Genomic DNA, 26,537 nt, shown 5'->3' with positions numbered 1-26,537 from the left:
TTTACTTTAATTAATTTTTATGTTTAATAAAAAAGTAGCCAAGGAATGAATAAGCAAATTTATTTTATTGGATTTTCTCTTTTCAAATTTGACCAAAACGAATTTACACGATTTTCCGAATCGCAAATGCCAACTCTCACTGATGGCTAAGAAATGGAAATCTATTGGGGTGATTTTACCATTACGCAATAAACCACTAAAAATGTTGACAATTTATTTAATTGACTCCGAATGGAAAGCCCTCTTGCGTGTAAATCCATGTGAATCGAGGTACTTGCACCGATTAAAGCGGCGATCACGTAGGTCAGGCTTTCTGATAACGCCTGGGACTCCAATAAATTTTCACCACGTACTTTGATGATGGCGCCATTTGACGCTAAAGAGCTGGCTTTATGGGCTTGTAAATATTTACGATGTGTTTTGAAGAAATTCCTCGGGTTTTCCCAATGGAAATCTTTGCAAAAAGCAGACCTTGACCCACATATCAACTTCTATCTCTAGGCAGCGAAACGAGACTCACTTTCAAACCGCAGCGGAAGCGGCCGGGAAACATGTTCTATGTATCTCACCCAATGCAAATTAGCTGACCAACTGCTTCGATTGCCAAACGAATTGGAAACCGCATGCCAGATGCGCTTGCGCACACGCACTGTCGCATCCATTTCGCGTGGAAAGTTTAACTGCCGATCTGGGGGCCAAAGTCTGGCAGAGAACTTGTCCCACGATTAGCCCGATGCTGATGAACATCGTCCGCACAGGCAAAAACAGGGTCTTTAGCTCTGACTATCATCAGTCGCATTTCTAATGCTTATACTGTTTTTTAAGTGACGGAAAACATGGGGAATATAAGGTAAATTTATACTTATAAAGTTTACACTCACATACATTTATACGAAACAAAGTAATAATATTTCTACATACTATTTAGGATCAATGTTATTGTGTGTTCTTGGGAAGAGAAATTAATTGACTGCCCCTTGGAGCCGCAACCGCAACCTAGTTTCGAGCCAGGAAAGCCCTCACGATGGCGATGAGTCACAGGAATGCTGGAAAATACTCGCGGCTAGACCTGCTCCCATCTCCCTAGCGAAAAGTTCCACTCCCCCGCAGGCTGAGATCTTCAGCGCAGGCAAAAGGAAATCAAACAGCGAATTGGCAACTTCACACAGAGCTCCTCAGAAACACGAAGACCAGATCAAACGAATTTTTTGCTGGCCTGGCTGACTGGTTTGCCAATTCGGCTGGCGGGTAGCTTCTGCCCGACTACTTCCCCCTGTGTGCCGCCCGAAAAGCCTCGGAATTCTCGGCCTCACTTTTGCATTGTAGTTTGGCCCGTTCGTCGTTGCTTTTTATCGCTCGCCTCGACCGCTGGCCGCTTTAGTTGAATTTCAAACGTTTGCGCGCGCGGTTGTCGGATCGTGTCCCGAAAATATAATCGAAACCCGAAGTCGTAAACCTCATTGAGGCTTTTCCTTCGACTAAAAGGATTGCCAAGCGCAGTTTGAAAAGTGAAAAACGTGCTGAGATTGTTGCCTAGTAGAATAACATACGCTTGATCTCTAGCATTGAACTTTGTGGAAAGAGGAAGGAGGATTTTCCAACGGAAATTAGGACGCTGGCAGCGCTGACCAGTTTTGGTAGATTTTTCCCAGCAACTAAAGATTATGTAAGCTTCAGACTCCTTCCGCGAAATGTGACAAAAGAAAAAATAAGCAAAGGCAAAGGAAAACAAAAACCCAATTACCTAATTGCCATGCATCCGGCGTTATCGCTTGTCAACTTTCTACCCCCGCTTATTTTGATTGATTTCTTCACTTATGCGACGCACGAACATCCACATTCAAATCCAATTTGAATCGAAATCCGGTGGACACTTGCACTTTCCTCCGTCGAAATTGCCTTTCGCAATAATTGTTTTTGTTTTGTTTGCCGCATTTCTGATTAATTATTCAGCACCATTTCTCACAGTGCGGGTGCAACGTGCCCGTTAAAACGAAAGACTTGAGCAACGAACTTTTCGGCGACTGTCGATTTGACTGCGATCGGCTATGAAATAATCAAAATTATTATTCGATCCGAAGTGCCAGCGCTCACCTGCTGACCCAGTTTTCGGTTTCACTGCAAAAATTAAGTAAATTTCTTTATGTCGCCGTTAAAGCAAAACTCTCTGGATTCTGACAGACGGACATGGATACGTCCATACTTAGCAGGCGCCAATTAAAGCTCAGCTGCACTAATTCGCCATAAGTTGCCGAGGCTTTTCTCTGTCTCAGCCATTTTTCTCTTTCTATTTCTCTGCCTCCTTCTCGACTCCATTTTCTGTCTCAAATCACTTCTCTCGCATTCCCACCTGACATTTGTTGCGTGTTTGTTGTTTTTTAGTGTATGCCTGGTTGTTTTTTTACCAAAGGGTAACTCCCCTGGCTCATCAAGTTCGCTACCGAAAGCTGTACAACTAATGCTCAAAATATGTAAACATACATTTAGCGTTTTATGTACTGACACTATAGGTTACATCACTAGACATTGGGTGGACCTGGTGAACTCTTTTTAAAACTGATGATAAATGTAGGTCATGATGCCAGGCCTAGTACATAAAAAACCATAACGACTATGCCAACCGTTTTTAAAGATTGTTTAATTTACGAATACACTTATTTTTTTTTGATTGCTAGTAAAAATTTGTCGTATTGAAGATAGTCTATATTCATTCTCTTTCTTTTTTGTGTCAGACTGAATAAAAACACGGTAATTACACATAAGCTCTAAAATTTTCACCAAATTCGGACAAGAGTAGTAATTTTTTTTATTCGGCTGAAAGGCATTTAAGCTTCGACTCAGTTTTCTGAATGGACATCGAAATAATCCCTGGTCAACATGTGTTTGGCCACCATTCATGGCCATAAGCGAGAGTCGCCGCCTAGGCGTCGCTGTCAACTGCTGTGGATTGGATTGGTTTGTCCAGGACTGGAGCAGAGTGAAGGGGGCATACTGGCCGGGCAAGTTGTGGCGCTTCCTCAACGCACTTGCCCAGTCGGAGGCACATGATCCGCCTCGTTCGCCTCCCTGTCCAGCCTAGATGGTGACCCCATTTCGATTTCACTTCTATCACTCTACTGCAATTAATCTCATCTGCATTTCGGCCTTATGCGCTGGCCACGCCTTTCGGCTGTCTGCCCCAAGTGGCAACTTGAGACCGAGTTTGTTTAGGCCTAATTTCCTTGCAGCGTTGTCATTGCAGTCACTCTGTCAAGCGTTTTGCTAATTGATTTACTTGAAGGGAAAAGTTATTGGCTAGGTACGTTACAATATTCGGTTTGCCAAACTGTGTTTGTAAAAAAAAAGTTAACTAGGAAAACGTCAGCTATTCTTGGAAACAACTGCAATTACTTTTTATACAAAATTTGTAATTTGGCATTAGGCACAACCATTTTTTAGAATTTAGGTGAAAGTAACATACAAGGCTTAGGTAATGAAAAAAAGGGAAAAAACGTTGCATAGGCTAGACTATTAGACAGCTCCTTATTTCATTCCTTTTCTTACGTTTCCTTGTAGCCATTAAAACATAGTCCCAAATACCAGAATCTTGCACCACCAGAAACGCCCACCGGCCTGCTTGATATCTTGTTTATAACGTTACACACGCAAAAAAATCGCAAAAAAAAACAAATTCCGAAACAGAAAATCCAAAAATCATCATCAAAAATTGTAAAAATTTAAAAAAAAAAAATAAATTTTTTTTTAAACACAGTTCGATTGGAAATTTAATTACGAATTCATCGAGATATGACTTTCCATATTTGGACCAATATTTCGAATGTTCTGATCAAAATACTGATATTTAAATCGCAAAAAAACAGAAAATCAATTTTCGGCCAAAATCCACAAATCATCATCAAAAATTGGAAAAAATTTGAAAAAAAAATAATTTTTGTTGTAAACACAGTTCGATTGGAAATTTAATTACGAATTCATCGAGATATGACTTTCCATATTTGGACCAATATTTCGAATGTTCTGATCAAAATACTGATATTTAAATCGCAAAAAAACAGAAAATAATTTTTCGACCAAAATCCAAAAATCATCATCAAAAATTGGAAAAAATTAAAAAAAAAAAATTTTTTTACAAATTGGGAGAAACTCTGTCAAACCTTTTGGTAAAATTAGTCCATGAGTTGAAAGAAGTGTGTGGAGTAGGCTGGAATGCCTTGGTCTAGATAGCTGTTGGAACCTGCACCTCCCAGTTGGCCATCAAATTGCAGCCTTTGGGAAAGTGCTGGCGCATCTGGCTGGTGCTCAAATAATCGCCCGGATCGCTAACGGATAGCAAACACTCCATCTATCTATGGATATCTCAAAACCGAATCAAACCGAACCGGCTGTGGCAAGTTCTCCGCTCAGTTGCATCATTTGTGGTGCGGTAAAAGTGCGTCTTGCTCCATTTAGATTCTATTCGGGGTGAAATCGTCTTCTAGAGTCAACAGGTTTCGTTTAGACTTATAAATCAATTTGTTAACATGCTTTCACTGAATACACAGGCTTATTGCCAATTCTTCTTGCAACTGCGATTGATGTCGATTTGTGTGGCTATTGCTGCAAGTCGTAATCGGAATTCCAGCTGCCAAGGCTAACGGTTTGATTCAGTGCACCTGGAACAATGGCATGAAGGCTAAGAAGTGTGGAAAAGCTTTCCCAAAAAATCGACATGAGCTAAAACATTAAGCTCTAAGCAAAGAAACCAGTTGAAAAGATGAAAATCGAGGGGGATGCTTTGCGGGGAAATCTAGTTGAGAATGCAGAATGGGGCAAGCGATCCAGTAGGCGAGGCCAAGTGTGCGCCACAATTGCTGTTATACAACTGTTGTATAATGATGGCCATTAGGCCAGTCTTTTGCCGACTCAATTGCTAGGCAGTCGAAATTGGAATGGAAGTCCGTGTCTAGTCAAGTTCGTTGCCTAAGTCTTTTGTTTGAGGAGAAAACTGCAGGAGCAATCAAATTAGTTTCGAAACTTACCCACTCTGCTTACGTACTCCTAGTGAAAATAAAGCAATCGAGGATCTCCACTATAATAATGATCAATCAATCTATTGAAGTCTAATCACTATTATCAGCATCTAATCGTTATTATGGCAGCATCCAATTGCTTGTTTAGCAACAAGCTTGGCAAAACGGTTAGATACCAGAAAATCTTGGAAACTAAAGTGTTATGTATGAGCTATGTTGATCTTATCTCTAAAAGCCTCTAAGTAATGAGTTGTGTTTGCTTATTAGACCATCATATGTCTGTAAAGCTGTTTCTCCAGTTTTTCAATAAAAATTTTGCATTACCATCCCAGCAGTCATCCTTCACCGTGACCATGGAAAACGTGTTAAAGCGACACAATCATTTGCTCCTCCTACTGCTCCTGCCACTTGTCAGCTTATGTCCAAATGCATTGGCACTCAATCGACAGGCGGATGCTGCCCAGGATTTGGATATGGCAGCACAGCTGGCGGATGCGGAGGCCGAAGCTAGGCCGGATTACTATGTCGATTCCCCGGATACGCCGCACATACGCAAGAAGCGACTCATCTGGATTACGGATGATGGCAGATTGGCCCTGCCGCCGGGCACTTCGCTGACGTTCGTGCCAACCATTGCCATGCCTCTGGTTCGTCATCCGCCCGAGGGATTCTTTTCCAACCTGACCATCAGTTTTCCCGTCACCAGTGCGTAGACAGCTCTCAATGTCAATAATTAATCAATTAAATTGGATTTTTGTTGCCTCAATCCACAGTTGACTTTGACAAACTGGGTCTGACAGACAACCAAAATCCTCTCGGGGATCTGCCGCCGTTGTTCGCCCGTTCGTTTGGTCATGAGGCAGGACACATGGTTGGTGAATATGTGGCCAGGTATCTGCATGTCCAGCGCAGAAAGAGGGATCTCAGCGAGCAGCAGAGCAGAAGCAACGAGGATCATCCCTTTAAGATACACGAAGAGGGTCCAAAGTATCCAGAACTGCCTGCCGGACTGCAGCACATTTTCCATGGCGGAGAGAGGGTTCTGCTCTATGGCGTAGTGGAGGACTTCCTTTCCACCTTTGGCATGGATGGCAGGGCCTGTTTGCTGAGAACCATTTGCGAGATGCACTCCCGCAGTTTGGAGAAGTTTGGTGTCTTTGGAGAAATGACTAAGCTATTTTTAACGTGAGTAGTTTCTTTCTATCAATCGTGATTCTATATTATACAAATCTTTCTTATAGGGTAACCAAATCGCCATTTTCCGACCTGGTACCCGACTATGTTCAAGCCCAGGAGGTGGGCGAGGGGAAGCAGGCTCCAGGAGAATGTTTTCCCTACTTTAAGGACTGCCCGAAGAGTATATTTAAGGCCTTGTCCAGTAAATATAGCAAACCTGCTCCTGCAAGCAAGACGAAAAAGACCAAACCTACAGACAGACCGGTGGGCGAATACCATGAGGAGCAGGTGATCCAGCTGCCCACCACTCGAGATCAGGACAACAATGTGTATATGTAGAACAATTACCAACTCCCATGCGAACGCCCATTGTTGACCTCGTCTAGATTTTAGGATTACGATTGAATTGAGCGCGCTCTCAAAGTCACTTGCTTGTAATTAACGTGTACTAATTAATTTATAATTATTTATTTTATTTACGCAATGTATTTATTGTTAGTCGTAGGCGTTGTTAATTGCTTGGATTTGTATCCATGTTTGCGTAGTGGTCTGTAAATAATTGCAATTGTGGCATAATCCCTTCCAACCAACAAATGAAATCGTGTTATATGAATAGAGAATAAACTTCCCTCAAAAAGGTGCTTAAAAATTGTTTTCTTCAACCTACCAGATGGCGGCAATAATAACAAATATATGCACCACATTTTTTGATTCTTAGATTTAAATTGACGCCATGAACGTCAATTGCTTTCTTTACATAACACTATCAGCAGTTGTAAAACAAAGCAGCAATGTGAACTAATATAAGGTCTGTAAAATATAATTAAGTTTGAAACCAAATTATTTGTATAATTTAGTTACTACCTAACTAATTTCTAATCAGTTTGGCGGGAAGCTTTTAAAACCAAACCTTGTATTTAGAAGAAGAAGGATCTCAAATGTAACGTAAATTCGCGAAAAGTCACTTCCGCCCACTATCGATAGTAAAAACCGATAGCTCGTTAATGTATCGAAACTATCGAGGGTGGCCAGCCCATCTCTAGCACAGCTTTGTTTTGGTTTTGCAGCGAAAAAAAACAGCAGCGTCGTGAGTTCTTTTCGTTTATTTACCAAGCCTCGCACAAACAAACCAGCGCGTTACGTGTTGCACAGATGTTTGCGGATCGTCGAGGCAATCAATAAGCGAAAGGTGAGTGCTCCCGGGTGGGGGACAGCTGGCGCTCCGGAACCGGGAAAAGGCGGTGCTGTGAGTCAGGCGATGTGCTCGCTGATTGAATTGGATTATCACGATTGGAGCCATCACCGAATTGCTAGCCGGCATTGTAGTTGTTTACATTGCGCGGACGTGGCGCAATATATTTTTAATCTTCTGCGGCAACCTGCTGATTAAGATACCCCGACACCGTTCCATTCTACAGATAACTTGGCAGTTGAACTCCGGTGCTGGCACAAGATGGACACGAACGCTGGGGAGTCGGCATCGCCGCCGTCGAGCAATGAGGCGGCGGCTGGATCCCAGTCCCAGAGCGATGCCTCCGAGGAGGAGGAGTATCTGGACAACAGTATCGAACTGAGGGGCTATCTAAGCAAATGGACGAACTACATCTATGGATGGCAGCCGCGTTACATTGTCCTGAAGGATGGCACCCTCTCCTACTATAAGTCCGAATCGGAATCGGATTTCGGGTGCCGCGGAGCCATCAGCCTGACCAAGGCCACCATTAAGGTAGGACGGACCGAAAAGAGAGGGTGGAGCTGGGAGCACCGCCACCAAGTGCTTTCTATTGGACTAATAAAAAAGTAATGGGCGTGAGTGTGTGCGCATGTGTTTGCGACACATTAACCAACGATGACCACGACCTGAGGTCTCCGTTTCCATTCCCAAGCCAATACACTCATTCCCATTCCAATTCCGAGCGACGCAATCAATGCAGCGCAATCAATTAACGTTGGGCGACCAAAATAGACCAAATTGAAGTCATCAATGTAAGTGGGGTGCCCCTCAGACCTAGGCGCTAGAAGGCCTTCTGTTGACAGGAGGGCGTGTTGTTCTAGGAGGGTGTTTCGCCATGAGTGTGTACTTATCTATTTATACTGTAGGAGCTGCCAAAAGCATATACACAAAGCTGACTCACTACAAGCGGCCCTTCCACCAATTCACTTTGACTTTGCGAACACTGATCTTGTTCAGAGATATTGATGCCTTATTTGGCTTCAAGAAATTTTTCCCAACAATCCAAATAACAATTATCACCGATTTAATCGCTCATAAAATGTAGCCTTGAAGTTAAGGCTACCTAACTGGAAGTTTAAATTCATCAGAATCGATTTATTGGCTAATGATTCATTTAAATTCGTATTAATTTTCACATATTTCTTGTATTGGTTGAGGGATTGTTTTGTATTATGGAGGTTCTACTGTAATTTTCATTTGCAAACCATAATCTTGTGTTGGGGTGTTTTCCTTTTTGATTTCATGTTTACCACTGATTTGCGTTCCGCTATAATCAACCATTCCAAGTTAATTAGGTTTTTTCGTCGAACTTATTGTATTTCGCTTTAATAACTGGCTTCTATTACTGGCATGAAATTTCCATATAACCTTGCTTCAGTGCATTCATTCCATAGTTTTCCCATTAAAATAGCAATGAACGTAGTACGATATGCAGGTGCCTTGATCTAAGTTTATCTGTACCTATTTTGTACCTTTTATTTTGTATAGATTACTTATGAATTTATTTTTCATTTGCAGGCCCATGAGTCCGACGAGCTGCGCTTCGATGTTGTGGTGAACAACCTAAACAACTGGTGCCTGCGGGCGGAGACCAGCGAGGACCGCATGCACTGGGTGGATGTGCTGCAGCTGTATAAAGCGGACTCCGGGAGCACGGACACCACTTCCTTGCGCCGCCATGGCAGCACCATGAGCCTGCAATCGAACACCATCTCGCTGACGAGCGGTGGCAGTCTGAAAAAGACGCAGCGCAACCTGCGCGAAAAAGTCGGCGAGCTGGAGACCTTTAAGGATATACTATTTGGACAGATCGAGACTCTGCAGCGATACTTCGACGCCTGCTCGGAGGTGAACAAAAACAATGCCCAACCACTGGACTTGGGTGACGGTCTGAAGTCGATCGATTTCAAGGTAAAGTAGTGCACTTATCGGGTCAAATATACAAAGAAAACTAAGTAAAACACTTGATTTTCTCAGGGGGAATCAATCACGTTTCGGGCCACAACGTCCGGCGTGCTCACCACCCTGCAGCATTGCCTAGAAATCATCGCCGAGAGCGATGAGTCATGGAAACGGAAACTGGAGCGTGAAATAGATAAGCGCCGACGTTCTGAGGACCAAAGCAAGTAGGTTGACCTAGTCGGAATATATTCCTTGAAGATGAAGCAATTTAAATTGAATTTTTCTTTAATGTTTCCCAATTTTTCATAAGTTTTTCCAATTGTCTCATACTATTCCGTGGTCCAATTAATCCGAAAAAAGATTCATTGTGCATTTACATTTGATTTGTTCCTTTAAATCATTCATTTATTGAAAATGTTTACAAGCTAAGATAAATTCATGTGTTTCATATTTTGCAGAAAGCTCAAGGACGAAGTCGAGAAAATGAAGCGTTTATCGTATCCTGGCCCAGATTTCGAGGTGAGTGCAAGTTTACAGCTCGTAAAAGCAAGAGCAAAAGCGTAATCGCATTCACGGTCATTGCTGCCCGAATCGGGGCCAAACACGTTCCCACTGAAAAAGCAAACAATCACCGAACGAGTGGCGCGAAATTCGTATAAACGATTTGCGTGCGATTGGTCGGCCTCTTAAAATAAACCGCCTAGTTCGACGTTGTGTCAGAGATTTCATCATATGCGAGGAAAGTAGAACACGCTGGACTATTATTCAAGCGTTTTCTATTGGATTATGGAATGCCATTATTTGGTTCCAAGTTTTGACTGACACGAAGTTCCTATGTTCGTTTTTATCTGGAAAAGGTCATGCAACATCGTTTTTTCCGCCTACATTTGTTCTCCCATTCGATTGCATTTTAATGGCATGTGTCCACAATTCATAAAAAAAACAGCTCTCCTACGAATTATGAGTACTCAACTCAGTTGTTCTTCTTGGCCCACTTGGCGACTACTCAAGCTGAAAGACTGGGCGACTAGACGGTTTCTTTATTCCGGATTGACAGTTGATCGTAGCCGAAGATCTACCTCGAGCCAATATTGCAGACATTGATGTTGAAAAACGATCCAACGATTGGTTAGAAAGCACTTGGTACAACGGGCATACTTACTATTACATCCTTACTGATCTTTATATAAAATCGCGGTTAACAATTTATCACAAAGAGTAGACGTTAGGGGTGTCTAGCGTTATTTGTTTGTATTATATTTCCATGATTTTTCACCATACGTTCAAGCTAAGAGCATTCAATATCCCCCTTACTTTTTGAGCTCTTGCTTTTAGCCTGGCTTACAGCTGTCAGGTTTATGGCTTATAAGCTAGGCTGGTCAGTCGGCGGTTAGCGATCGAGTGGCCAACACGTAGCAATCATAAACAAATTTGCTAGGCAAACAATTCAAAACGAAACTGTTTCTTTTTCATATTTGTCGTGGCATTTAATTGAGTGTGCAGATTGTGAAATTTCTTGCATTGCATTGAAAGAGCTATAATAAATATACAAGTGTACACAATTGTGGCAAATGCTAGTTCATGTTGTAAATATAAAATCGCCGCACGCATCGCTGTACAAATATACAAATTTATAAAATTATAAACAACGTCAACGCGATGCCCTCGGTGCGATTTCTTTGGCGCTCCGGCGGATTTCAGAAGGGCAACGTTAAACAAATAAAGGTACACTAAATACAAATCATAAATAATTTACATAAAGGAGTGTAGGAATTTGTATTTTTGCATGGAAATATTTAAAGGTGTATTGCCACTCCCATAAGCAATAAACCATTAATCATAAAGAAGATATAAAAAAATATGCAAATAAGTTTTGATAACAAAATTAATAAATTTAAGATTTTGAAATCTTTTTTTTGTGCATAAAAGAAATTTATAGTTATATTACATATCAAAAAGGTTTTTGGATTATTGTAAACAATATTATTGAAAAATTCTAAACTGAATGTGGAATGTTTAACATTACAATACTATAAAATTCAGAAAAACTTAAAAAGTAATGGTGTTTTCCAAACCAAATTGGCCTCATTTGTGGGAAACCCACTCGCTGTTGAATGTTTGTAACTTTGAAGTGCGGTTGTCAAAGAACCCCACGCATTGATTTATTATTTAAATGCAGGAAATCCTTTTCATTTGAGCTTTTAGCTCTGCGTGCTTTTCGCTTTTCACTCTTAGCCACCCGCTCGTGCTCTCTTTCTGGCCCTCTCTCTGCTCCTCTCATCCTGGCCAAGTTGCCAGTGCGTTTGGGCCACCAGCAACAGTTTGTTTTGTGTCCTCGTGCTCGACGGAAGGATTCGCCAGGACACAAGTTTGCTCGCTTTTACTGCTCTCGTCTGCCACGCAAACCCTTATCTCTCTTTGGCTCTCTTGCGGTTGGATTCCTGCTTTTTCCCTGTTGAGGAGTTTAATTTTTGCCGCCCGAAAACCTCGTCCTTTTGTTGGGTTCAACTGCAAACAATTTGTGGAAGAGCCTGGTAAGAGGAGACACAGCGTCGCCACAGGAATAAGTACACATTTAGCCCATGACTTCATCGCTGGCCATTAGCGAGTGCCACTTGGCCAAGATGATGATGCACTCGACTTTACGCCGCAGGGTGTATTTATTTCACCGCTTTTGGCTGCGCACATGTCTGCTTTAATTAATAAATAGCAATTCAATTCCGCACAAATTCCATTCGAGGCATTTATTCTGCGCCGTTTGCCGTTCTGGGGATACACGCGCCAGTCGCAGACGTCAGAATGTGTACAGTGAACACTTGCTAGCACGGAACAGAGCAGATATATGCTTTGAAAGGGTCTTGTACCTTAAGGGATACTTTCGACTTCTATCTTGTATAATCCTTTATATCAACTCTATTTATATCAACAAATCCTTGAAACATAGTTTACTTTGTTTGTACATTGCTGGGAAAATATAAAGCAGGCTATCAAGATGAAAAACCCATAACAAAAATATAACTTATACATTTATTTAATTAATTAAATTTTGGCAGTAGTTTCGTGTAGCTTACTGGTGGTTTTCCCCAAGAGATGCCACTGCTTTAATGGGATTCAAGTACCAAGCCCCGTCTGGCGGTCTTTTGCTTTCGTATTCATGGCACAATGATGCGCCTTTGTGTCCATTATGCTCGCCCAATTACGCATGCCAGCCGACTACGAGAATCTCCGCCTGCCGACTGGTTAGGGTATGGAACGGACGAAAAAAAAAACAACAGCATAAATTTGATTTTCTTGGGCCATTTGGCCGCACAAGTGTCGGCGATTAATTTATACAAAGCACGTTCCATTTCTTTCCAATTGGATTGAATGCGGTTTCGTCATTAAAATTAATTAGGCCGAACCTTCGAAGATGCTATTGGGCTAAACTCGACTTAGTTTATAAGCACGAAACGTGCTCGCTGCTAATGGAAATGTATATAATATGACATTTCCCTTTCAATTTTGCAGGAGGGTCCACATTCCACATTGCCCGAGGATGAGTTCTTCGATGCGGTCGAAACGGGCCTGGACAAAATCGAGGAGGACATGCAGCTGCGCTTTAAGCTGAAGCTGCAGTCCCAGATCTCCCAGACCCTGGTCAACGTTCCACACGAGGCGGTGGCCGAAGGCGAGGAGGCACGCGAGGAGTTCGGCACGGGTGCGGAGGCCACTAGCCATGCCCTGTGGCCGGAGGTAAGACTGGAAATTGCCAATCTGCCCCCCCCACTAATAACCAGCCATTAATTGGATTTATCCCGCAGATCGATCGCGTGTGCAAGGAGCAACTGCACTACGCACGCGAGGGCGTTGGCCAGGACGGCAATGGCTGGCAAATCTTTGCCGACGAGGGGGAGATCAAAATGTACAAACGCGAGGAGGAGGTCAACGGGCTGGTCATGGATCCCCTGAAGGCCTATCATACGGTGCAGGGCGTGACGGCGAGGGAAATGTGCCATTACTTCTTCATGCCCGAGTTCCGAAATGACTGGGAGAGTAAGTAATTGCATTAAGCCGCGTTACACTTTTATTTATTTTGGTTTAAAGCACGGTGAAATGAAACACTGGAAGACTAATTGCAGCGTTTTGCTGTTTATATCATAAATAAATTTTCATAACAAAGTTTTCTAAAAACGTTAAGGTCGCATTCTTCGGAATGTACTTCCCTCCCCAACTTGAAGTTTATATAACTTCTTATTCAAACTTTCTTATTTTCTAGCTACTTTGGAGGACTGCACAATCCTGGAGAAAATCTCGGCGGACACCCTGCTTTTCCTGCAGACCCATAAGCGGATATGGCCGGCAAGCCAGCGGGATGCGCAATTTTGGTCGCACATGCGCAAGATCACAGACAATCTGGAGCCGGGCGCCCGGGACATGTGGGTGGTGTGTAACAACTCGACGGAGTACGCTAAGCAGGAGTCGAAGAATGGAAAGTGCGTACGGATCTTCCTGACCGTAATCCTGGCCTGCCAAACCCATCTGCCCGAGGGTTATGTGAAGGGCCAGCCCCTTAATCGCAACGATCTAACCTGCAAAATAACCTACTGCTCTGTTGGTAAGTACCCACGATCTGAAACCAAATTGACCTATGTAACTTACGTGGTTTTCTAAAATCAGTTAATCCTGGAGGCTGGGCGCCAGCGAGTGCTCTGAGAGCCGTGTACAAGCGGGAGTATCCCAAGTTTCTGAAGCGCTTTACGGGATACGTAATAGACCAGTGCAAGGACAAGCCCATCATGTTCTGATATTTGCCATAAGCAACAAAGCAATCAAAACCAATCAAAGCTGAATCGTCTCACGTGTTTGGCTTTAACTTTATCCTTAATAAGCCTCCAGTTTGTGGCCTAAACTATATTTTGAAATCTGTTTTGCTACTCCTTACTTCAATTCTATAACCATTTCGTTGAGTTTCATGACTTTGGTTTTTCTGTACAAGAGTGTTCTCTAAGCGAAATGTTTGAATCCCCTTTTGTATCTGCGCTAAGGCAACCAATATATAGTGTAACCTATTTAGCCGTAAGTTATTTGTAAGTGAAACACAATCATTGTATAGATATTAGTTCCAAAACTTTCTATCTGTAATATCTGTATATCTTTATGAAAATGCTTTAAATGCAACAATTGCAAGAATGATGTGAGGGATGCATAGCTACATATACGAAAGCTTTTCTTTTGGTGTGAATCTATATTATATATCCGCATACGTACGAGACGAGTATATATATATATATTCCCAAATTCCCGCCCAGAAACATCGGTTTTACTGTACTGTCAAGTGTAAATAAATGCCACTTACTGTTATCTCCGAATAAAAGGTAGATCTTTACTTGTTTTAATCATATGTCATGTCATGTATTTGAAGTTTTTCATAGATTCCGCAAACTATTTTCAATGTACATAAATTGTGCTGTTTTAGAAGAATTTTTGTGTGTAATTTTACAACTTGCTTATGTTTTTGTTTCTTATTTTTTTGTTAATCGCAATGTGCCAAAACACCTTTTTTCAAATTTACAACCGAGTACTGCAGTTGGAGAGTATTAAATGCCTACATTTGCTTTGGTTTTTTTTTTGTTGTGCAGTCTGAAAAGTTGCGTTGCCAAATGTGTTCTCGATTCTAATTAATTCGTTCAACTTCAACTTTATAAGTTTATCATCCACGACTGGAATTACATACGTTTACAATCTTTGGTTTTTCACGTTAATGCTTTCTATATGTGTGTACTTGTTGTGTCATATTGTCATGTAATTGGTTGCTTGGTTGTTGTTTGTCGTTGTAGTAGCTATTGGAAAATAGAGTTATATATACGAGTGTCTATATGGTACAGGAGCAGTGTCTGTGTATCGGATGTGTATGCTATTTGGCAAATATTCGGCTATATCTTGTTGCTATTGGGTTGGGTTGGGTTGTTAGTGGTAGTGGTAGTGGTAGTGGTCTAGTTTTGAGCGGTCGCTTAGTTTCGGCTTGTGGAAATGCATGCTGGTTTGGCTTTCGGTAATTTATCTTCCTCTAACATTTAATACGTTCTTATTCTCTTATGCTCATTGTATTTTTCGGTTTTGTTGTATAATACGATTTTAGAAGTAATTGTATGACGCTTAGCTATGTACAACAGTTTCATAAACTATCTGAATGCATTCGTGTTATTGTATCCCCGTAAATTAGTTTTATTTATTTAAGTAACTAGCTAACAGTTGTCAAGTATTCTGGTCGCAAACACTTACAAACTGATGCAAAACTTGAAAACTGGAAACAAACAATGCAGTTCAACGAAATCTCCATAATTCACTACAAATGCAAAGAATTTCGGTATTCTCTTCAATAATCGCCTACCGTTAAATCGTTTATAGTATAATTATGCGTATATAGTTCTATACGTTAGCTGCTTTTGCCCGACATTTCGCATCTGCGGCCTGCCGCAGTTCAGTTTATCATACATTAAATGCTTAAGTTAGGAGCTATAACATTAATTTATTTATATTCCTCCATCTCTGCATCCGCCTTAACTTTTTCAAGTTTATCTTCATTACACTTACGCAGCTTTTCAAGTTTAACTAAGCATAATCAGTGTGTAAATAAGTCTTATGGTTTATTTCTCGCGCTGTATCCATTCGTTCGCAAAATCTGATGTTCGTTGGAAATCAAAGTTCCTTCTAAATCTGTTTAATATTCGATTCATTCACTTATCTCCAACTTGCCTCGCTATCATTTCTTGTCCGCTCATTTGTAAATAGTTGAAATGCATTTCATTTACTGACTTTAGGTATTGTTTTCAATTTTTTTGTTTGCTGCTTTTAAGTGGTTTTCTTTGAATTCTGTCGAAATTTCAATACAATTTCGAAATCGTTTCCTTGTTTTTGGGTGGATTTACAACAAATTTTACTGTTTCGTTACGCGCGATTTCCGTTTATACATTCTTTTAGTTAAAGATTACGTTTTAAAATTAACATCCTTCGTCCTGGGGGCCTAGACATTTATCTGGAAAGCCTCCCGATGGAGTTTCTGATTGGCACGCATTCGTGGCGACGTCTGGGTCTTCGTCTTGTCGTTGGCATCCGAGAAACGAGCTGGTGGATTTATGTGGTCCTGATAGTTTGGTGGATAGTTGGATATGCTAAACGTACAGGGTTCTGATTACGTAAGTAGCGGCAATCGACACATGGCATATTCACGAGATGATCACTTACCTAAAAGTAGTTTCTTCGTTGTGGCTCGAATAGCCACTGGAACTTCGCACGTGCCGTTTTCCGCTCGTTCCCGGCTTTCCGCCCTTCCGGGCGGCGAAGGGCGGCTTCGATTTCCGGGTCATGCTAGTGGGCGTGGTTTCGGAGGAGGACGAAGTCTCGTCCTGGGTATCTGCAAGTACAAAGGCACCCATTAGTATTATATATCTCATACATTTTCGAATTAAATAGAAACTATTTTTAGAGAATGGTGTGCCGGGGGAGTCACCTGCAGACTTACCACGTTGTGCACGATACTTGGCCGAGTTTAGAGCGCGCGCAGACACATCATTGTCGGACTCGGAGCCGAGTGTGTCATATTCTGTAATTGGGATGTGAAGCGTTAGGATTTTCCTAACTTCGGAATCTGTTGAACCTGGATTGTCCGATTCTAAAAAGTTTAGTACGATTCGATGGATTTGTTCGTTGTTTGTTGATTTGGTTTTTATCGAGATGATGTACGAATGTGGGTGGAGAAAAACGTTGAGAGCAATGAGAAAAAGATGGGTTAAACCAAGGGCTCGGCGGATCGGTTTGGATCGGTTTGGATTGGCTTCTGGATGGGTTGTGGGGTGCGATTGTGACAAGCGATGCTTCAATTTGGCTTACAGCTAGATGGAATCAGTGGATTGGCGGAGGGACTGGGGCTTTGTACGAATGACAGGAGGGGTGAACATTGAAACCATATCATAGCTACCTTGGCTCTCTGAATGCGGATCCCTGAGACGACCCACTTTTCGTCGCACCTTGGTGTACTCCGGCTCCTTGGACTATAAGCATAATATTTATTAACAATCAGATGTCTTGTATCGATAAGTTATTGGCGATCATTACTGTACTTACGTGATAGCTTTCCGGCTTGACATCGTGGTAGACAAAGGATCCGCGCACCGAGTGGTAGGGCCCACTGTAGACATTGCCGCTGTAGGAGCTCTCGCTATAAGTCTGTTTGTTCAGTTGAAAGGTTGCATACGGGCAGATGTCCTCGATGTACTCGTTTCCCTCCGCCTTGCCAAAGCTGCCGGAATCGTTGGAGTTGGATCCCCGTGGAGCAGAGGTGCCCGGATTACATCGCACGGCTAGGTACTGTTGGTCCCGATTCTGTTTGTTCTGCAGATTGGCCAGCGATGGCGACTCCGACATCGAGGAACCGGCCAGACGGGCCTGGCTGGCTAGCTCTGGATTTGGGTTTAATAAGAAAACTTTAGTAACAATTTGGACTTTAATTTAATGATCACTCACTTCGCTTTCTGAGGAAGAGAGCGGCGGCAATCAAAGCCAGCAACATCAGTAGGGAAAAGCATATGGGCAGCAGTAGCTTGAAGTTGGCATAGAAGGGCAGGTCGCTCAGGTGGGACACAGGTGTGGAGTGGTCGTTGTTATAAATCACTAAAACATATAAACCCTTATAATTTGCGTTCCTTACAAAGAGCGTGTTTGTAGAACCCACCTCCTTGTGTCGACAGTGTGGTAAAGTTGTAGATGGCAGTGGTGGAGCCGGCATTATTGTGGGCCGTGACTTTCAGTTGGTACTTTGTGCCGGGTACCAGATCGCTCACCGTGTATATCCTTTCCGTCGGCGGAATGTGATTGGACACCACCGCCCACGAGGATCGGCCATAGACCCTCGACTCGATCATGAAGTACAGGATGCCGCAGCCACCGTCTCCCCAGGAGTCCAGCCAGCAGGTGACGCTCGTTGAGTTATTGGTGATCATCTGGGAGTGCTTTGGTTGCACGGGCGGATTTCCCTTCGTATAGGAGTTGACTATGTCGCAGGGCAAGCCCGTCCCAATCTTATTGTAAGCGGTTATGTACAACTGGTAGCGAGTGCCACACCACAGGTTGGTCAGCAGGTGCGACGTGGTCTTCGAGTCCACCTGCAGCTCCTCCCAATCGCCGTTGTCGCGCTTGTAATTGATGACGTAACCCAGAATGGGACTGCCACCGTGACTATTGTCCATCCATTCCAGGAGCAGACTGTCCGTGTAGGCATTTATCACCGTAAGATTGGGCGCCTCTGGTGGCACCTTCACCACAATGTTGTACACGATCTCGTCCTTGCCCCAGGTGTTCTCCACACTGCACGTGTAGTTACCCGCATCACTCGCCTGGCACTCCTTCATGTAGAGCGTGCCATTCTTGGCTATCGTCTTGCGGGCACTCGTCTCCATATTGTGACCATCCTGCCGCCAAATGGTGACCGGAGCAGGGGCTCCCACCTTCCGGCACGGCAGCTCCAGATGCTCCTTCCAGGGCGTGACTATCCGCTGGCTGAAGGACACAATGCGGGCGGGCACCTTATTGTTGGGCGGCACAGTGACCACTTGCGTCTTCTCGCCCTCGCCCATCTTGGTGGAGGCAGTCAGCCAGAACTGGTACGTGGCCGACTCCTGGGTGCGCACCGTCTCGTGCATCTCCACGAAGGGACCTAGGAGGCGCTTGTGGGTGCCCTCCTCGCGTCCGCCCTCCAGCATGGACATGTAGAAGGTGTAGCCCGTCTGGAAAAAAAGGGGGTCGCATAATAATAATTATAAGCTATGTATTAAGGATTAACATAATGAAAATGTAAAAGTGCCAAGCATTTTCAGAGAATTCGGACTGTGGCCCAACATAAAATTTCTTAGATATTAGAAAATTAGTCAGGAATGAACTGCATATATACATAACTCTCTTTCAAAATCTAAAATATTATAGCATTTCAATACCTCAAGCATACTATTCTACTTGCTCTCACTGGGAAATATTTCTTTAGATCCTTAAAAGGGCTGACCTTGATGAGACTTCCCTGACTAATCCAATGATAAGGTCCCCCAGGGTTTTACAAAAATATACTCACAATGTCACCATTGGGCAGGTCGGGCGGCAGCCAGGATATTATGATTTTTGAGCTCGACGCGGGTATAGCCTTGATGGCCTGCGGGGCGGAGGGCACTACATTCCACGATTGCGATTGCGATTGCACAAATAAATGAACGTATGCACATAGATATGGTATATAAATAAATGTATATGTCAGCAGATGGTGGTGTGCATGGTGTTGCATGGAAATTGCCGGCGCGGCAACGACAACGAATCGAGGTGGCTGGCGAGGATTGGGGGATGTGCAGAGCAGAGCAGGGCAGGGCAGGGCAGGATGGCGCGATGGGTACGATGGCTGGATGGCTAGATGGCTGGATGGGATTGGGGGTGTGCCGCACCTCGTTTGCGTTCATTGAACCGAATGCCACTTACCATCCTCGTGGGTGCGGCAATAAAACGGTTTGGTTTTCATGCCATCGCCTACTTTGGTGTAAGCCAAAACCCAGACCGTGTAGTTGGTGTATTTGCGCAGATTCTCGATGGTGACGTATTGATTTGTTGACTTGACAACCTCCGGATCGGTTTCTGAGCACGTGTATACGAGGCAGTGCAGCAGGAGAAGGAGCAGGAGCCAAAGAACCAAAGATGCAGCAGCAGCAGGCGGCGAGAGAGGGAGAGACGAGAACAATTAGCACTGATTGGAAATATGAGGACCATGAAGTGGGCTAATTAATTGCCGAGTGCCATAAATTTCAAAAATAAGTTGGCCAAGAGGCGGTCGTTTTGGTCGACAGCATTCTGGTCACATTCCAGCGTGGTAATTGACCATCGCTGCTGTGGCGTAAATGCAGTTAAATCGCAGTGAAACTGCCGTAGTTTACTGCTGACGAGATGTTTAATTGCGAATTATACATAATTGTAAGCAAACAACGAAGCTCAGCATAATAAACTTATTTTTGTAAACCAAAAATAACAAACATTTTAGCATCTTTTTACATTTAAAGCACTGACTGATTTAATCATTTTTACGATGAATACTTCCGCTTGATGGAGTATTGAGTCCAACTGTGTCACAATGGCCTCCTCGCAAACTTAAAAAGGGATAGTACCTCAACTGGGAATTTTCGGGGCAGACTTACCGTACAGCTCGTCCACCGATATGTAAAACACTTTGTAGCCCTTGATTTTTCCATTTTGGCCATCAATGTCCGGCGGTGACCAGGTGATATAGATCGATGTGGAGCCCAGGACATCGCACTGCGGCGACTCAGGCGGCGATGAGGGAACTGCAGAAGAGGGAAAGCGGTTTGTTAAACGATTTTCTTACACTACCAAAATATTTATGTTTGCGTAATATTGATTCTTACATTTTTAAATTACAGCCCAAACTGTTTGCTTATGATTTAAGCCACTAAGAAATTAAATATTGTTTTCATTTTTATAGAAACTAGGGAGTTTTGATTTTGTCTTGATTTTTCTGAGTGCATTCCCCGACTCCCTCTGAAAGTCAGACTACGGGGACCCCAGCCGGCTGCAGCCGTGGTGCAGGTCAAAATTCGTGCACGGCCAATTAACAAAAGCAATCAATGTCAGCACAACCCAACCCAGTCCCACCGCCCCATCCCACCTTCAACACTCACCGTCCTCCATTGTTTGCACGGCAATCTCCTTGCTCGGTGGTCCGCTGCCCTGGCTCGTGTAGGCCTGCACAATCACATGGTACTGGGTGAACTTGTTGAGATTGGCCAGCACCGTCTCGCCGCCGAAATGGGAGCGCACCTCGACGGTCTTAAAGCTGAATCCCTGCGTGGGATTAACCTCCTTGTCCTCGGGCGTCAGCGACATCTGGTAGCCCACGTAGTAGCCGAGCAGGATGCCGTTCCAGTGATCCCGCTCCGGGGCATCCCACGTCACGAAGATCTCGGTGGAGCTCTTGGGCTCAGCACGCACGGCCAGTGGTGGTCCGGAGGGCACCTCCTCCAGCGTGGTCACCTGCACCACCTCCGAGAACTCGGAGGCACCCAGCTTGTTCTCCGCCGACATGCGGATGTGATAGGCCTTCGCCGGTCGCAGCTGCTGGATGTTGATCACCGTCTGGGCGCCGGCAATGGTGAGGTGCTCCGCATTCTGCCAAATGTCTGAGGGCGAAAAGAAATCTAATTATTTGTGTATTTTAATAGTCTTATGTGGGCAGAAAATAAATTTAATTAGCAAAAGAAAAAGATATTTAATTCTTCATCAATATATTTAATTCCTATTTCAAATTTCGGTAATTATAAAATGATTTTGTTATGAATCCGTTCAACTAGGCGGATACGCAATATTTTTCGTATACGTAATATTTATATGGTTATTTTTGTGAAGTGCGACTTATTTGGATTGAATTTTCTTTTTCCTACCTGATATCTGCTTGTAGTAGATGTGGTACTCCTCGATGGGACTGTTTCCGGCAAAGGGTTGGCTCCAGGTGAGCTGCAGGCTGCGCGACTGCTGCGAGTTGATGCGGAGATTCTTCGGCTGCTCGGGCACTTCCTGCACGATGAGCTGGATTGACATCTCGTCCTGCCGAAATGGAAAATCGAATGGGCTTGTATTAAATCCGCGTAGCTATTCGATTGACGACAGTGATGATGATGATGATGATGATGATGGTGGTATGATAATGGGTATGGACTTGGGCCGAGTTGGCGCATTAAGAGTTCATTTGCGCCCAGTGAAAGTCATGACAGGCAGCCAGTTGCAGCTGCTGTTCGAGTCTCATTCAAATTGCCATAAATTAAGGTTAACAGCAGCAGTTGTGGTGGGGGGAAAGGGGGTCTCTGGGCCAACTTGCAGACAGACGAGGCTGGGGCAAAACTTTTTTGACAGTGTGTGAGTTGTGCGTGCTGCAGACTGGCAGTCAAACTTGTAGATTTTGTACACCGCAAACATCAAATTAGCTTAAGTATTTTTAGTTTTATATTTAGCAAGTAGAAGCAAACTGAAGTAAATTACTATCTTATAGCTTACAAAGAAGAAAGCTGTGTAAAATAATTAAAATAAAGTTTTAAAATTGAATACCGAAATGTTTAAAATTGGGTTTTCATTCAAATCACTCATTTACAATACGTATAAAATTAAATGAGCCTAATATGTACTCGTATACTTTTGGGCATATAAATAAAGTATGGCTTGGTCTATTGAGTTTTTCGGATATATTTAGCGCACTTAGACACATTTGAAACGTAGTTTTCAGTGCATTTCCCAGTGATTTATCGCTCTCACAGAGCTGACAACGTTGCAAGCAGCGATCGAAATGAACTAGAGCTCGGCCCAATTCCATTAGTCCACCGACAGTTTGATTTAAGTCAACTCGATACATAATAATATCAGGGGCTCGGTGTCGTGTGCCACACAAAAGTGTCAGCCTTGCAACTTACCTGTCCGAATGCATTGCTCGCCTGACAGATATAAATGCCCGTATCCTGGCGATATGTGTGCGAAATGCCCAATTCGGAGACCATGCCGTCGTCGAGCACTTGATCTCTTATTGTGTAGCTGTGTGTGTGTGTGTGTGTGTGTCGTGTGATTTATATGCAAGTAAATGCATTCAAGAGACACGGTCGCACGGATACAAATACAGATGCACGCCAGGTGCAGATACAGATACAGATGCAGTTGCAGATACACAGATGCAGATGGAGATGCAGATACGGATACGTGGATGTGAATGTGGATACGTGTTTGCGCAACGTGAGCGATGCAATGCAATTTTATAACAATGTTTTCCACGTTGTTGGTGTGCCAGTTGTAGTTTTGTTGACAAAGACGAAGACGTACGAGTCCGAAATGCACACACAGATACGCACATGCACGCACACATGCGCACGGCACACACGTGGCATTCGTGTGCGTGTGCAAATGGCATAAATAAATAAAACGCATGTGCATATTCAGTTGTTTGCGAAGCCAAAGGCAGGTGGCAGTGTATGTGTGTGGGTGTGTGTGGTGTGGTGTGGGCCGGAAGAAAAGAGAAAGCCGGAAATACATATACATTAAAACACTTACGATACACAAATACACAAGGATACAAGTGGGCACTAAAATGGAACTGAATCTGCAGCTATAAGGCCATGGAAATGGCATTTCTAAATGGCAAATGCAGGCACATGTTTTCCTCAGCATTGGATGGTCTTTGCGAAGTTCTTCGAGCGAGGATACTTGGAAAAAATAGTTATCAACTCTGGACGTGGATTAGATTCTGAGAAAAGTACTCTAAACACTAATCTGACCTATTTCTCTATATTTAATTTGTGCTCATAATTGGCAAAAGTTGTTTAAGATTTTTTTATTACATATTTATATTGCTTTTAACTTAAAGAAAATTCTTTAATCGATGCCATGGTAGCAGAAACATAAATTTAATATTGCTCTCGCTTGAGAAGCAGTTTCAATATCGAGTAGTCATTTTTCAAAGTGTTTAGCAAATACGAAGGGGAATTGAAAGCCCTTGATTAGAGTCTGGCATATGAGAATTCTCATTGCGAAAATATGAGGCAGACACAGAAGGACTGAAAACTCATTGCCTGGTGAAAATTGAGTTAGGTCTTGGCCAAGTGCTGGTATCCCTGCCCAGCTTCAGAACCCCAGATCTCGAAACGAAATCCAAGCCCCTCACAGAACTCCTTTAATTAAAAGCAATTTGTTGTTTGCAATCGACTTGGAATTGATTTCGCCAGACACGCAGACACTTGGGAATGGGAAAATCCCTAAAAGTGGGCACGATTGGGATTGGAGTCACTCTTACCGGGAATCCAGCGACTCGTCGAGATACTGTTGCGTTGCCTGGATTTTCCATTTAAAGTCGATGGGATTGTCGCCCTGCACGTTGCACTGCACATGGACCTGCTTTCCTTTGGCCACCGAAATCTGTTTCGTCTTTGTCTGAAAGTGGGCGGGCACTGCAAGAAACAGGGCGTGGCATTAAGTAAGTTGCACACACAAGTTGCAGTCTGAACTTAAACCCATTTTAGGCAAGTGCACAACTTTAATATTATCTAATGGGAGCTTAAATGATTTGTATGACTAAATGATAAGCAAGGTTATAATAAGGCTTAATTATATTATTATATAAAGCTTCGAAGGCTTGTTAGCAATTCCTTAAACTTTCTTACAACTACTCAGGAATGTACTCACCATTCACTTTGAGGAAGATGACCTTGCTGACACCGGACCCAATGTTGTTTTTGGCCTCGCACAGGAAGTGTCCCTGCGACTCCTTGCTGATCTTCTTGAAGAAAATGGTTCCGTTGGGAAACAGCTGCACTGTGGGCTCGTATAGGAAGTCCTTGTACTCCCCGGGCGTTGGTCCGATCGCCTTCTTCCAGGTGATTGTCGGTGTGGGGTATCCTGAGGATTGGCAGTGAAGAAGGACATCGGCGCCCGCCTGGGCACTCGAGTCCTTTGGCTCCAGGATCCACTTGGGCGGCACATTCACGGTCAGGGGAACGGTGAACCTCTCCGTGCCCGCCACATTGCTCGCGATGCAGGTGTAGTTTCCGGAATGGTCAGAGGATATGTGCTCGATGACCAAACTCGCCGAATACTCATCCAGGCGGCGGAAAACCTCGTTGCTGTCAAAGAAAACAGGGTATTTATAGTTCAGTTAGGGAGGTGGGAGAAACGCGGGGTATTCTTTAAAATAGTTTCCTTAATATTTTTTTAAGTAAAGCTAACCACTTCTAGAACTCACCCCGTTCCGATCAGTGGCTTTCCGTTGCGCTCCCATCGAAAGCTGACGGGCAGGTCGCCCTCGAGGATCTGGCAGGAAATGGCGGCGCGCATTCCCTCGCGGAGCATGTTCGTCATGGCCTGGATGGGCATAATTTTCGGCGGCACTGCGAGCGGAAGGAAGCCATAAAACATGAAACAACAGTCGTAAACCAAAAAACCGTTTTCGTTGGGGGCCCAAAAACGGTTAGTGTCGCGAGAATCGGCTAACAATTGCCATGGCAGTTGGCACAAAAACTTGAGCACACAAAACCCAGTGAGCCCGATAATCAAGGCTGCTTTTTGGTGGTGGCAATAGAGGGGCGTTTGCTGGTGCTGGTGGCAATTGTGGGCGTGGCACTCGCATCAATGCAACTGCGGCTTGGCAACAGCTGCCGAGTGAATTATTATAAAGAGTAAGGCAGCAGCAGGAGGAGTCGGATGACGAGCCGGAGTTGCCGCAGACAGAACACAAAAGTCAATGACTCCATTGTGGGTCTACTAGCAGTCCACAGCCACCCCTCAGCCACCCCTCAGCCAGCCACCCAGCAACCACCCGCAAACCACCCATAACCCACCACCCACTGCATGTGCATTAACTGGGAAAATAGTTGCTGTTGCTTTTGCTGTTGCGGCTGCATAGTTTCACTCGCCACTCTAATTGGAATAGTTTCATTGTAGCAGCTGCAGCGCCATTTTCCAGCCTCCAACTCCCACTCCCACTCCATCTGCAGTTTCAGCTTTCGAAATTTTAAATATCGGAAAAGAGGAACTTACCCAGCACTTGGATCTCCACGTTCCGGCGGGATGTTTGCTTCTGCTTGTTCTGGGCCATGCACGTGTAGGTGCCCGCATCCTCGAGGCGCTGCAGTTGCTCGATAATTAAGGTGCCATTGTTGTAGGCACGCTGCCTGCGATTTATGGGCAGCGTTTGGCCATCTTTTTTGTTATTATTTTTTGTTTTCACCATTTTGAAGCAGGAAAAAAGCGTGAGAAATGGGAGAAAGCGGAAAGAGGTTGGCAATTAATTTGGCTGCTCGCATAAAACAAAGTTATGCGATTTATGGCTGGCCATATAGCATTTGGTGTCTCTATTTTTTGGCACAGCTTATTTATTTGCATGCGCTGGTGGAAAGGGAGATCTCTCCCAAGAAATAAACAAAATGAAGGCGGATTTATCGATTCAGATTTATCTAAATGCTAGCCGAATTGGAGTAAAACACCTCCAGGTATTTTAATATTAATGCATTGACAGCCTTGAAGTGTAAACATCATATTTAATTCACTTCGTGTTTCAATATTTATGCACCTCAAACTGCATATCGCTAGAGTATTTCTGCTGACTTTTGCTCGTTTTTTGGAAATGTATACACCATAAATAAGAATATATGTTAACGCACTCGGTT

The 26,537-nt window shown here is 43.6% G+C and overlaps 3 protein-coding genes across 8 annotated transcripts in view; 2 read left to right on the top strand and 1 right to left on the bottom strand.

Moving 5' to 3' along the window:
* The first annotated feature begins 2,742 nt into the window (after window positions 1-2,742).
* Window positions 2,743-6,596, top strand: LOC122615848. Of its 3 annotated transcripts, none has more exons than XM_043790998.1 (4): window positions 2,743-2,748; window positions 5,342-5,714; window positions 5,783-6,194; window positions 6,251-6,596. In XM_043790998.1, the coding sequence occupies exons 2-4, from the start codon at window positions 5,363-5,365 to the stop codon at window positions 6,522-6,524; spliced, it is 1,038 nt and encodes a 345-aa protein (XP_043646933.1). In that variant the 5' UTR covers window positions 2,743-2,748; window positions 5,342-5,362; the 3' UTR covers window positions 6,525-6,596. The 3 variants fall into 3 exon arrangements, with proteins under 3 accessions (XP_043646933.1, XP_043646932.1, XP_043646931.1); XM_043790997.1 differs by lacking the exon at window positions 2,743-2,748 and adding an exon at window positions 2,770-3,298 and having other exon boundaries at window positions 5,345-5,714; XM_043790996.1 differs by lacking the exon at window positions 2,743-2,748 and adding an exon at window positions 2,770-3,298.
* Window positions 6,597-7,214: 618 nt separating this feature from the next.
* LOC122616246 (ceramide transfer protein) lies at window positions 7,215-14,678 on the top strand. 3 transcript variants are annotated; one of them, XM_043791631.1, is made up of 9 exons: window positions 7,215-7,374; window positions 7,604-7,911; window positions 8,938-9,330; window positions 9,397-9,545; window positions 9,780-9,840; window positions 12,829-13,053; window positions 13,122-13,353; window positions 13,577-13,915; window positions 13,978-14,678. In XM_043791631.1, exons 2-9 carry the CDS (start codon window positions 7,639-7,641, stop codon window positions 14,103-14,105), a joined length of 1,800 nt encoding a protein of 599 aa, XP_043647566.1. In that variant the 5' UTR covers window positions 7,215-7,374; window positions 7,604-7,638; the 3' UTR covers window positions 14,106-14,678. The 3 variants fall into 3 exon arrangements, with proteins under 3 accessions (XP_043647566.1, XP_043647569.1, XP_043647568.1); XM_043791634.1 differs by lacking the exons at window positions 7,215-7,374; window positions 7,604-7,911; window positions 8,938-9,330; window positions 9,397-9,545; window positions 9,780-9,840 and adding an exon at window positions 10,759-11,046; XM_043791633.1 differs by lacking the exons at window positions 7,215-7,374; window positions 7,604-7,911; window positions 8,938-9,330; window positions 9,397-9,545; window positions 9,780-9,840 and adding an exon at window positions 12,323-12,566.
* A 42-nt stretch (window positions 14,679-14,720) lies between these two features.
* The window catches only part of LOC122615716 (Down syndrome cell adhesion molecule-like protein Dscam2), a 34,868-nt gene continuing 23,051 nt past the window's right edge, over window positions 14,721-26,537 (bottom strand). Inside the window, exons 15-31 of one of the 2 annotated variants that reach the window (XM_043790791.1) lie at window positions 25,909-26,070; window positions 25,115-25,259; window positions 24,559-24,995; window positions 24,170-24,323; window positions 22,803-22,920; window positions 21,783-21,945; window positions 21,024-21,539; window positions 20,523-20,669; window positions 19,816-19,968; window positions 19,421-19,515; window positions 18,032-19,082; window positions 17,824-17,970; window positions 17,425-17,759; window positions 17,279-17,351; window positions 16,823-16,903; window positions 16,546-16,714; window positions 14,721-16,472 (exon numbers count right to left, since the gene is read on the bottom strand). In XM_043790791.1, the coding sequence (XP_043646726.1) occupies window positions 16,325-16,472; window positions 16,546-16,714; window positions 16,823-16,903; window positions 17,279-17,351; window positions 17,425-17,759; window positions 17,824-17,970; window positions 18,032-19,082; window positions 19,421-19,515; window positions 19,816-19,968; window positions 20,523-20,669; window positions 21,024-21,539; window positions 21,783-21,945; window positions 22,803-22,920; window positions 24,170-24,323; window positions 24,559-24,995; window positions 25,115-25,259; window positions 25,909-26,070 (4,094 nt within the window). In that variant the 3' untranslated portion in view covers window positions 14,721-16,324. Of the gene's footprint in view, window positions 16,473-16,545; window positions 16,715-16,822; window positions 16,973-17,278; window positions 17,352-17,424; window positions 17,760-17,823; window positions 17,971-18,031; window positions 19,083-19,420; window positions 19,516-19,815; window positions 19,969-20,522; window positions 20,670-21,023; window positions 21,540-21,782; window positions 21,946-22,802; window positions 22,921-24,169; window positions 24,324-24,558; window positions 24,996-25,114; window positions 25,260-25,908; window positions 26,071-26,537 lie in introns of both variants that reach the window. The other variant, XM_043790790.1, reaches the window with a different exon arrangement.

The sequence above is a fragment of the Drosophila teissieri genome, chromosome 3L (genome assembly GCF_016746235.2).
Source record: "Drosophila teissieri strain GT53w chromosome 3L, Prin_Dtei_1.1, whole genome shotgun sequence".
In the NCBI taxonomy this organism is placed as follows: Eukaryota; Metazoa; Arthropoda; class Insecta; order Diptera; family Drosophilidae; genus Drosophila; species Drosophila teissieri.
The sequence above is the reverse complement of the archived record's forward strand: the minus strand, read 5'-3'. Positions and strand labels throughout refer to the sequence as shown.

What these genes read in the sequence shown, in the direction of transcription:
- LOC122616246 (XM_043791631.1), top strand. Translation starts at nt 7,639, where the DNA reads ATGGACACGAACGCTGGGGAGTCGGCATCGCCGCCGTCGAGCAATGAG. An exon ending in GTTCCGAAATGACTGGGAGA is followed by an intron (nt 13,354 to 13,576) that starts GTAAGTAATTGC and finishes CTTATTTTCTAG; the next exon opens with CTACTTTGGAGGACTGCACA. An exon ending in AATAACCTACTGCTCTGTTG is followed by an intron (nt 13,916 to 13,977) that starts GTAAGTACCCAC and finishes TTCTAAAATCAG; the next exon opens with TTAATCCTGGAGGCTGGGCG.
- LOC122615848 (XM_043790998.1), top strand. Translation starts at nt 5,363, where the DNA reads ATGGAAAACGTGTTAAAGCGACACAATCATTTGCTCCTCCTACTGCTC. An exon ending in CATCAGTTTTCCCGTCACCA is followed by an intron (nt 5,715 to 5,782) that starts GTGCGTAGACAG and finishes CTCAATCCACAG; the next exon opens with TTGACTTTGACAAACTGGGT. An exon ending in ATGACTAAGCTATTTTTAAC is followed by an intron (nt 6,195 to 6,250) that starts GTGAGTAGTTTC and finishes TCTTTCTTATAG; the next exon opens with GGTAACCAAATCGCCATTTT.